Here is an 11,918-nt window from a genome sequence, read left to right as displayed (position 1 = left end):
TAGTTTTTGTAGAAAAACTGACAGCAGCCGAATCAACTCCGCGCACACACGAACGCTGTTTGCAAGCCAATGTTTGTGGAAAAATGATTGTAAACACTGTTTGCAAACGATGCGCGCTTGGTGTAACATAAATTGACTTCACTCTGACTTTTGTGTTCATAAATATGAGTGAGTGATTTTTTTAAAGCAGCTGTTAACTGCTAAAGGAGAAGCCTAGAGATAGAGAAGCATTATCGTAATCTTCATGTATTTGATTTATTTTAATAGGACGTAAGTAGTATCGTTTAGTTCACTTTTCTTTATACCCCACTATTATTTCGCACATTTACATTTTGACCACTGCACAATTGGTTTCTTCAGTTAGGTATTAGTTTTTTTTCTCCCTTCTTTTGTTTTCATTTTATTTTATTATTTTCGAGTATACACGTCCCTTATTTATTTTATCATTTTCTTTCTCCCCTTCTCCCCGTTCTCTAGGATTTACACCTGGTGCTCAAGATAATGCAGGAATGTTGGTACCCCGTGGCCACTGCCCGCCCCACGGCACTAAGAATCAAAAAGACCATCGCCTCCATTATTCTGTCCGATCAGGCGGTGTCGTATCCCGATGTGATATCGTAGAGCGTTGTGCTGCCCTCTTGTGTTTCCTGTTTAGAAAGCCAGCCGTTCCGAGAACGAACCTTATCTGTTTTCGGATAAAATCCTCTCCGACTCGAGCGGGAATTTGCGACCTAGCACTTACAGACGCGCTAACCCCCCCTGAATAACTTAATTCATTTCTTAAGAACCATAAATTTTGGTTCTATAGTTCCTATTTATCTTTTAAGTTCCGCAAGATCTTTCAAAAGTATAGGAATAGGAAATGGAAACCCTTTGATCCAAGTGTTTTCTAAAGTATAGGAACCCCATTTAAGTTCTTGCTCAACTAAATTTCAAATCCATGGTGTGTAGATTTTTTGATTACGTGTAATATTTATGTTATGTTCCGTTCGTATATCTGTTACGTTACTCTTTATTTTTATCGTGTACAAATTAGTTTTATGAATTTTATAATAACCGTAGATAGATTGAGAAAAAGGATAACGAACTTGGGTGTAATCTGTCGAAAATATTACTATTTTAGCCTAGGAAACCTATACAAGGTATTAAGGGATAGCCTCCCTTATCGAACAATGTTTTCTAGATCATGATTGGGCCATCCAGTAAGGTTAGGAAAGGGACCTCCCTCTGTACCAATCAGATTGCTGATCGCCATGATTGTTCTATCAAGGGAGGTGGTCTTTTTTATTTTTTACTAAAACCTCAATTCCTTATTTCGCTGTCTTTTTTTTTTTACTTTCCTTATCCTATTAACCTATTATTCTTTAGGAAGGAAAGTATGTAGTGTCCTTAATGATCTTGTAAGAATAATTTAAACTAGATTCAACACAGACGTTGTTCTGGATTGCTATGAAATCCAAAAGAAGGAATAAAAATGTATCAAATAAGACTGATGGGGCGAAACCCCCCAATAAACGAGGTTTATACTTTGTTAACCTTTTTAAAGATGCAGGCTTTAAAAGTCTAAAAAGACGAACTGCCTGAAATGCTTGTTATGAAATTTGGGTTTCACCCTATATGGATTGCTTCAGTACTGACGTGAAATTGGACACAAATATTACACAAAGAAATCCAGCCGTTCCAAGAAAGAACTTTATCTGTTTAGGATAAAATCCACCCCGGGCGGGAATCGAACCCGCGACCAATTGCTTACAAGGCAGGCCGACCCTCCTAGCTAACTAGGCTGACTGGTAAACGTTTGTGTCCAAAATTACCTCTCACTTATGTCGTCCATTTCTATTTCGTTATTTCAGTTGTTGAATATTATTGTTCAAAAGATTTTGCAAGTTATTGAATTTGGATATTTTTCTATTCAATACCTACCTCGAATATTTTACCTAACTTTTTAGAATGTACTGCCATGGGTAGAAATAGATATACTTAGGTTGGTTTGTAAAAGAATGTGTACTCATTTTACCAAGTAGGTGGTACCTATCTTAAGTTTTGTAAATAAGGAATTTGAAATATTTACAATGTTGCAAGTTAGTAGATAGCTTTTTAATAAATTATCTATTGAAAGTTTTTTTTTTCCTCCAAAAAGATAATTAGTGTGTAGTGAAATCATCCGAAATCAGTAAAATTCTCAGTCATGAGGAAAATTTGTCATAACTTACAAATATTATTATTTTTCACATCAGAATTGATTTTTGGATGTATTAAATGATTTTATTTATTGGGCACTGTATTAAAATTTAGCTAGAATAGCTTGTATTTTCTTCACCAAATTTATCCAAATCCGGACACCTCAAATCACCCTTGTGTCCGTTTCTATTATACACAAATTACACAATACAGATTTAATTTGGGCATTTTTGGTTAATAAAACGCAAAGATACATGTAAAATACCTACCTATTATTAGGAAATAAATACTCGTAATTTTTTTATTGTTTTGTATAAAGAAAAAAACATTACTTCAATACCTGCATTTTTTAAAAAACACAAAATCCATACAAAATAATTTTAATTATTTTTTAAGATTTTTAAATAACATTTCTGTATTATTCATTTTTTAATTCGGCCCTTGATATTTAAAGGGCACCCCTTTTTCTGTACAAAATAAACGAAGAAGACATTGGCAAAGTCATGACAGATTTAGGACCAAATAAATAACGCAAAGTGGTTACTTATATCTTTTTTACGACGGATAAAATAGTTCCCAGCAGATCAGTAAAGTTAAGCAACGTGGAGTATGTGTTTTTTAGACGGGTGACCGTTTAGGTACGCGATCTGCTGTTGGTTCATGCGAGGTTCACACCATCGACCGTTTGAAACTTATTAATTTGGTCCTAAAGCATTCCGATCGTTTTAGATTTTGAGTTTGTGAATAAATTCAGGATATTTACTCATATTAGATACACAGGAAAGTAGATTTAACCTAAGTATTTCAATTTATTTTTTCTCTATGCCCGAAGCAATGTTGTTCCTAGAGAAGAAAAAACAGCTTGAGATAGGTCCTTAATTTGGTCCTAAAGCATTCCGATCGTTTTAGATTTTGAGTTTGTGAATAAATTCAGGATATTTACTCATATTAGATACACAGGAATGTAGATTTAACCTTTATAAGTATTTCAATTTATTTTTTTGCTATGCCCGAAGCAATGTTGTTCCTAGAGAAGAAAAAACAGCTTGAGATAGGTCCAGGCACTCCAGGCCCTTGTTCCAGTAAGGGAAAAATCATTTCACATTTTGAGTTTGTGAATAAATTCAGGATATTTACTCATATTAGATACACAGGAAAGTAGATTTAACCTAAGTATTTCAATTTATTTTTTTGCTATGCCCGAAGCAATGTTGTTTCTAGAGAAGAAAAAACAGCTTGAGATAGGTCCAGGCACTCCAGGACTCCAGGCTCCAGGCCCTTGTTCCAGTAAGGGAAAAATCATTTCACTCTTCGCAAAAGTAATGACGTAATATTTAAGGTAGAGAACCTTTTAAAACATTAAATAACCATAATACTAGTAATTTTTGTGGCGTCATAATATTGCGAAATATGAAGTTTTTTTTCCAAGTGGCAATTTCAGGAACGCAGTCCTTTTGAAACTTGAACTATTGTTACAACATTGTCGCTCAGCATAGTGTGGACAAAGTTTTAGACTACCCAATTTTGCTTGATATTCCTAGGACCTTTATACTAACCCTCGGGTCTATAACTTCATGTTGAATAAAGCACAGGTGGTACTTGATAGATTTTTTTACACAACAGAACACCCAAATAAGCATCATTCAATAGGATAAGGAAAGTCGTGTGATGTTCACACCAGATTTTTTTTTTTTTTTTCAACAACTTCATTTCAAGTGACAAGGTTCTCCTGGAGGAGCTCTTCCGCCCAACCACTGATTTTTACTTTCCTTATCCTATAGGAAGGAAAGTAATGTAATCGGGTCAAAATTTCGATGGTCAGTTTTTAGTGCCAAAACACGTTTTGAGGTCCCTAGAGCCTAAATCCAAAGTTTCAGCCATTGGTCCGTGGGTGTGTCTGTGTGTGTGTCTGTCTGTCTGTCTGTAAACAAAATATCTCGAAAACGAGGGGGGGGCTTGGGGGGCTTAAGCCCCCCCAAAGTTATCAGGGCCTCTTACACTAGATAAAATTGGATTTCAGAATAATAATCCAAAACACCATTTTTTACTTTTATCCTATAGGAAGGAAAGTAATGTAATCGGGTCAAATTTTCGATGGTCAGTTTTTAGTGCCAAAACACGTTTTGAGGTCCCTAGAGCTTAAATCCAAAGTTTCAGCCATTGGTCCGTGTCTGTGTCTGTGTGTCCGTGTGTCTGTAAACAAAATATCTCGAGAACGGTAAGAGGTAGAGACTTGAAATTTGGTATGTAGCTGTCAAATGTGACAAGGATGCGACACGAAACTTTTGGTTAGGATCGGTGCAACGGTTGGCGGCATTTTACCGCTTTTTGGCGGTTTTTGGTGTAATTTAACAATATCTCGGGAACGGTATAAGCTAGAAACTTGAAATTTGGTATGTGGTTCACTAATGTGACAAGGATGCAACACAAAACGTTTGTTTGAGATGGTTGCTGCGCTTGGCGGTATTTTTACCGCTTTTGGACAGATTTCGACCGTTTTTTGGCGGTTTTCAGCTATAGCGACAAAACGGTTAGAGATATTGTAAAAGTTAGGGTAAAAGAACACTCAAATAAGCATCATTCAATAGGATAAGGAAAGTCGTGTGATGTTCACACCTGATTTTTGTACTTTAATCAACATGGAGCTTTGGAACCGAGGGTTTATAAAACAAAGTATTGAATTTTATTAGGTAGGTACTTATTGAGAATATTACCCTCTGAGTTACCATGACACCTCTTTAAAGTATTTATTAGGTCCACAGTAAAGTCTAGACGTGGGGACTTTTAGAATGGACCTCTCCTAACGACCCCCTAACAAGGTGCTGATGTAAGTTCTTGAACGTCTTTCCAAGCAATCTAGAGCCCCTTTTCCGGGATTTTTTTTTCTTTAGCTCTCTGTTAGTATCAGTCAAATCTTAACTAGTTTTTGAACCACTTTACCAGGCTGATTGACTTGGAACCTAGTAAACCTCCTACATTATTTTCGGTAACAATAATATATTGTCAGTATTTGTATCAGTCAAATCTTAACTAGTTTTTGAACCACTTTACCAGGCTGATTGACTTGGAACCTAGTAAACCTCCTACATTATTTTCGGTACAATAATATATTGTCAGTATTTTTAGCCAGAATCTCTTTAGGATGAGCTATTCATTTAATATTTACGTAATAATAACATGTAAGTAGGTTTTTTACCATGTTAATATAAGAGTGTTTCATGGTAACCCTCTATTAGCGGTAGTAGAAGCTGCAAGGCTGGTATTATACGCTTTCTATTTATTTGGCTTGTATGTGGAAGGCAGAGTGTTACTGTATCCTTTCTAGATGAGATTATTATTGAATTTAGATATTTTTCTATTCAATACCTACCTCGAATATTTTACCTAACTTTTTAGAATGTACTGCCATGGGTAGAAATAGACATACGTAGGTTGGTTTGTAAAAGAATGTGTACTCATTTTACCAAGTAGGTGGTACCTATCTTAAGTTTTGTAAGTAAGGAATTTGAAATATTTACAATGTTGCAAGTTAGTAGATAGCTTTTTAATAAATTATCTATTGAAAGCTTTTTTTCCTCCAAAAAGATAATTAGTGTGTAGTGAAATCATCCGAAATCAGTAAAATTCTTAGTCATGAGGAAAATTTGTCATAATTATTTGTCTTACAAATATTATTATTTTTCACATCAGAATTGATTTTTGGATGTATTGAATGATTTTATTTATTGGGCACTGTATTAAAATTTAGCTAGGATAGCTTGTATTTTCTTCACCAAATTTATCCAAGTCCGGATACCTCAAGTCACCCTTGTGTCCGTTTCTATTATACACAATACAGATTTAATTTGGGAATTTTTGGTAAATAAAACGCAAAGATAATGGTACATGTAAAATACCTACCTATTATTAGGAAATAAGTACTCGTAATTTTTTTATTGTTTTGTATAAAGAGAAGCTGCAAGGCTGGTATTATACGCTTTCTATTTATTTGGCTTGTATGTGGAAGGCAGAGTGTTACTGTATCCTTTCTAGATGAGATAATCTTGAAAGAATGCTGATTAGGGCTGCGGCTGTATCACATAAAAGATTAGAAGTCCAATGTATGCTTAATATGTTGGTTGGATGTTCCAACTTTGGGCAGCGAACATCTCGAGAGAGAAAAAGCAAATTATAAACAAGCTTAGCTAGAATGCTGATTAGGGCTGCGGCTGTATCACATAAAAGATTAGAGGTCCAATGTATGCTTAATATGTTGGTTGGATGTTCCAACTTTGGACAGCGAGCATCTCGAGAGAGAAAAAACAAATAATAAACAAGCTTAGCTGTTAGTATACATAAGGTACCTATTAAACAAATAAAGAATCATCTCATAGGAAGTGGTATAATACCAACCTTGAATAGAATGCTGATTAGGGCTGCGGCTGTATCACATAAAAGATTAGAGGTCCAATGTATGCTTAATATGTTGGTTGGATGTTCCAACTTTGGGCAGCGAACATCTCGAGAGCTTAGCTGTTAGTATACATAAGGTACCTATTAAATAAATAAAGAATCATCTCATAGGAAGTGGTATAATACCAACCTTGAATACATTACTTTCCTTATTATAGGATAAGGAAAGTAAAAAAAGCAGAAAAGTTTTTCTTTTTTTTATGCTACGAATTAATTATTTTATAGAGGAAACCTTTTTTCTAATGTTAATTTTTTTATATTTTTCTCGTAATCTGGAAGTGACTCGATGATTTTTTTCCCCTGAAGATGTATTTTTTAATGTTACAATTTATAATAAAAAGGACAAAAAAATAATTTTACATACATCAAAATGTTTTTTATTGAGTTTTATCCTCCATTTGGCAACAAGCTAAATATAAAGATTGAGTGATGGTGTTTTTTTTTTTACAAAGGAGGAACTGTAACTGCTAAGGTCTTATCGTCTCGAAAGCGAAAATAAAAGGAAGACAGGATAGCAGAAACCCAGCCGTTCCGCGAACGAATCTTATCTGTTTGGGATAAAATTTGCCCCGGGTGGGAATCGAACCCACGCCCTAGCGCTTACAAGGCAGACGCGCTACCCTCCGAGCTAACCAACGTGAGATTTTAAATCCAAAGGATAGCAGAAACCCAGCCGTTCCGCGAACGAATCTTATCTGTTTGGGATAAAATTTGCCCCGGGTGGGAATCGAACCCACGCCCTATAGCGCTTACAAGGCAGACGCGCTACCCGCCGAGCTAACCAACGTGAGATTTAAAATCCAGGCCCTAGCGCTTACAAGGCAGACGCGCTACCCTCCGAGCTAACCAACGTGAGATTTTAAATCCAAGTGTTAATTACTCGTATGTATTAAAATTGAGTGATTTGGATTTATGTACAAGATGATAATGAAAATGTACGTAGCCGTCATGTAAAATCCAGGTGTTAATTACTCGTATGTATTACAATTGAGTGATTTGGATTTATGTACAAGATGATAATGAAAATGTACGTAGCCGTCATAGGTACAATGGTTATGAATGTTATGATAGCAATGTAAACTTGTATCGCACAATCATAATCACACATGTCGATTAAGTCAATAGAAAACAACACTGTGCAAGGTTGCCTAGTGATTACAATGGCATTAGTCATTCGGTATCATACTCATTTACTCGTACATGGTAATTTTTTATTAAATCTTCTTTCGTCTGTTTTTGTGAACTATTTACGATTTCACGTCTTGTGCATCAGACTCTAAATTGGAAAAGAAATTACTAACATGAATCTCATCTTCTTGGTATTGTGGTAAGTTAAGTAAATTTTTCATTATTGTTATCATAATATCATCAGTATTCTTTTACTATGTTCCCCTTGGTAAATTTAAAGGTGCAGGCTTTGAAAGTCTAAAAAGACGAACTGCCTGAAATGCTTGTTATGAAATTTGGGTTTCACCGTATATGGATTGCTAGAGTACTGACGTAAAATTGGACACAAATATTACACAAAGAAAGCCAGCCGTTCCGAGAAAGAACTTTATCTGTTTAGGTTTACCCTATTTTCCTATCCGATTTTATATCCACCCCGGGCCGGAATCGAACCCGCGACCAATTGCTTACAAGGCAGGCCGACCCTCCTAGCTAACTAGGCTGACTGGTAAACGTTTGTGTCCAAAATTACCTCTCACTTATGTCGTCCATTTCTATTTCGTTATTTCAGTTGTTGAATATTATTGTTCAAAAGATTTTGCAAGTTATTGAATTTAATCTGTTTAGGATAAAATCCACCCCGGGCGGGAATCGAACCCGCGACCAATTGCTTACAAGGCAGGCCGACCCTCCTAGCTAACTAGGCTGACTGGTAAACGTTTGTGTCCAAAATTACCTCTCACTTATGTCGTCCATTTCTATTTCGTTATTTCAGTTGTTGAATATTATTGTTCAAAAGATTTTGCAAGTTATTGAATTTGAGGCACATCCACTCGTTATTACTTTCTATTACTACAGTATAGCGAGCTATACTAGTAATGAGAGTATTGCAATCGGTCCTTTTTTTTTTGTAGCCAAAACCAAATGTCAGTCTAAAAGTGATCACTCAGGGCGGATTGAGCGGCTGACCAAAAACGTCGGCCCCGTCTGAAGATTTTTATTACTATGTGTTTGATAGAGGGGACCTAAACAACGGAGGTCTTATCGTCCCAAAATCAAAGAGAGCAGGATTGGAGAAAGCCAGCAGTCTCAAAACCTAAAACGATCCTCGATAAAGTCCGCTCCGGACGGGAATCGAACCCTTGACCTAGCTTTTCGCGCGGGAATATCTCCACAATTTTTACTGCACGCGGAGAAAATAGTACAAACGATGTACTTTTTCTGAGCATGGAGTGGGGTATTGGTCTTATCTAGGGTGTATGAAAGACCATGACAAGGATGTGATATGCACTGTTATCAAAATAATAATAAAAATAATGGAGGACGAAAGATAGAACAATAAATGACAAAGAAATGTTTAACATAGGGATGTGTGCTGTCCTATGCTACAATATTTACTCAATCCTGGCTGAACACTGATCCCCATTTTCAGTCAATAGAGATTTTTTGCGTCCAAAATTAGAGACACGTTAATTGAACTCTTTAACGTTATTTCTTCGTCAAATAAAGTTAGAGTTCAGTTAACGGGACGCTAATTTTGTTTGCAAAACTCCCTATTATTTGCAACAATAACGGGAGAACCCTTTACCAACAAAGTACATATTTAGGGTACCTGTCTATTAGGATATCCAATACCAACTCTCCTCTTGTCCACTTCTTGCAATCATCTCTCTCTTAAAATCATTTATGTTCCCCATTTTCAGAATTCACGAACCATCTCAACCGGCCATGATCCACTCTCATCGCAGTTCGTTCATAGTGATCTGCATTTGGATCATCCTGCTTCTAGTCACGTATGAAATGCTCAACGCAATCTTTCTGCTCTTATCCAAACAGAATGTCACCTATATCATAGCATACGTCAGGAACAACAGCTTTGAGTATGTCAACAATAGTGCAGAATATACGGTGGAAAATAACTCACTGCCGGATACAACCATGTCAAATGTAATACCTTCGAGTGGGGTGCGAAAGTCGTACGTACTGTAATCCGCACAGGAATTTCGTCAGAAAAGACTCCCTTTTCAATGTTATGTAATACCTTCAAGTACATAATGGACGCATTTCGGCGGATTGGGATCATAACGGGATTGAAGATCCCGGGATTATCCGATTTGGTAAGGCACTTGCGGCACTTCCAGGGATCACTGGAGTTAAGCAACATCCAGCGTAGTTGGTGACGAGATGGGACAACCGAGGACCTTTAGGTAGAGGATTTTCAGATAATTCTTGGTATCCAATACAGAATGGAAGACCAGACCAATTTCCCACGAAGGTCGAAGTAAAATTTGAAAAAAAGTATCTGTCTATAGGTACCTACTTTTATTCACCTACATAAATAAATACCTGCTTAAAAAAATGAAACAAAAAAATTACGCGATAAGATTTTTTTATAAAAAAGGATTATAATAACTTTTTTCTTTTATTTTTTTTATTTGAAAAAATACATAAAATATATAATTATTATAGTTATATGATTAATTAGTACACACATGCAGTAGTAGTAAATTGTTTAGTTACTTTTTGTTTAGTGTAAAGTTTACGGATTCTTTGTGTGCTTTAAAAAAGAGATAAGTAGGAAATACATGTACAAAGGTAGAAACACACTACCATTGCGTCACGTGAGGTCAGAAAGATGTACATAGTTCAAAGTTTTCCCATAATATTGTAGGTAATTTCGTTCAGGACAGCCACACTAGTATCACGTGACGTGATGGTAGTGTGTTTCTACCTAACCTAAATGTACCTAGAGACTGAATAACGGTTACCTACCTAAAGGTGCGTACTGATTGCACGACGGCAAATCTGCGGCATATTTGCGCATATATGAACGAATAATTTGATTTGCCGTAGCTTTGCCGCGGTGCGCACAAATGTACGCAACCCGGTCTGAAAGATGAAATGCATGTTGATTTTTTGCGGTAAAATAGTCGGGTTGATCGACACCAAATGGATCGAATGGATGCGTCAAATCAGGAAACCGTTTCAGCCTCTACTGAAAAATTGCCATTTGATATCCCGCCTCTGAACATTTTTTTTACATTATGAAATATGTATAGAGTTTGGGAGATTTTAGATCCTGGTTCGAGAAATCCTCAGAACTATTCAGAGCTGCCCAGGACAAATAAGAAATAGGAGTCATAATCGCCCCACATACTCTACAGTACACACATGCAGTAGTAGTAAATTGTTTAGTTACTTTTTGTTTAGTGTAAAGTTTACGGATTCTTTGTGTGCTTTAAAAAAGAGAGATAAGTAGGAAATACATGTACAAAGGAAGAAACACACTACCATCGCGTCACGTCACCTGAGGTCAGAAAGATGTACACAGTTCAAAGTTTTCCCATAATATTGTAGGTAATTTCGTTCAGGACAGCCACACTAGTATCACGTCACGTGATGGTAGTCTGTTTCTAACTTAATGTACCTAGAGACTGGATAACGGTTACCTAAAGGTGCGCACTGATCGCATGACGGCAAATCTGCGGTATATTTGCGCATATATGAACGAATAATATTAAATTTGCCGTAGCTCTGCCGCGGTGCGCAGAAATGTACGTGACCTTAATATTAGGAATGTTTCATCATTTCGTCTGAAAGATGAAATCCATGTGGACTTTTGTGGTAAAATAGTCGGCTGCAGTTGATCGACACCGAATGGATCCCATATCAATGCCACAAATCAGGAAACCGTTTCAGCCTCTACTAAAAAATTGCCATTTGATATCCCGCCTCTGAACATTTTTTTTACATTATGAAATATGTATAGAGTTTGGGAGATCTTAGATCCTGGTTCGAGAAATCCTCAGAACTATTCAGAGCTGCCCAGGACAAACAAGAAATAGGAGTCATGATCGCCCACATACTCTAGTCTAGGACACGGTAATACAACAAGAAGATGTATAGAGAACCTATACAATATAGTGAGAAATTAATTAGGGAACATTCTTCTACGTGCTGTAGCGCTAGTTCTCAAATTCTGCCGGTTACTTCCTCCCGGAACCATTTCCGTACAAGATCTCCACACCGCTGAGCTGAGATTAATTCAAGCTTTACAAGGAGAAGTGTTTGCTGCTGAGCTGAAGAATTTGAGAAATAACAAGCCAGTATCTCAATCC

The 11,918-nt window shown here is 36.4% G+C and overlaps 1 protein-coding gene and 2 long non-coding RNA genes across 3 annotated transcripts in view; 2 read left to right on the top strand and 1 right to left on the bottom strand.

The window, feature by feature from the left end:
• The window catches only part of LOC103508447 (TGF-beta receptor type-1), an 18,350-nt gene extending 17,704 nt beyond the window's left edge, over positions 1 to 646 (top strand). The window contains exon 11 of the mRNA XM_026822807.1: positions 478 to 646. Within this exon, the coding sequence (XP_026678608.1) occupies positions 478 to 621 (144 nt within the window). The 3' untranslated portion in view covers positions 622 to 646. The remainder of the gene's footprint in view (positions 1 to 477) is intronic.
• A 5,766-nt stretch (positions 647 to 6,412) lies between these two features.
• LOC113467079 lies at positions 6,413 to 6,819 on the bottom strand. Its single transcript, XR_003391283.1, has 2 exons — positions 6,764 to 6,819; positions 6,413 to 6,573 (listed from the first exon to the last, which is right to left on the bottom strand). It is a non-coding gene; the product is annotated as an uncharacterized LOC113467079 (long non-coding RNA).
• A 926-nt stretch (positions 6,820 to 7,745) lies between these two features.
• Positions 7,746 to 10,756, top strand: LOC103508192. Its single transcript, XR_541310.2, has 2 exons — positions 7,746 to 7,960; positions 9,504 to 10,756. It is a non-coding gene; the product is annotated as an uncharacterized LOC103508192 (long non-coding RNA).
• The last annotated feature ends 1,162 nt before the right edge of the window (positions 10,757 to 11,918 follow it).

The sequence above is a fragment of the Diaphorina citri genome, unplaced genomic scaffold (genome assembly GCF_000475195.1).
Source record: "Diaphorina citri unplaced genomic scaffold, Diaci psyllid genome assembly version 1.1 scaffold19, whole genome shotgun sequence".
Classification (NCBI taxonomy): domain Eukaryota; kingdom Metazoa; phylum Arthropoda; class Insecta; order Hemiptera; family Psyllidae; genus Diaphorina; species Diaphorina citri.
The sequence above is the reverse complement of the archived record's forward strand: the minus strand, read 5'-3'. Positions and strand labels throughout refer to the sequence as shown.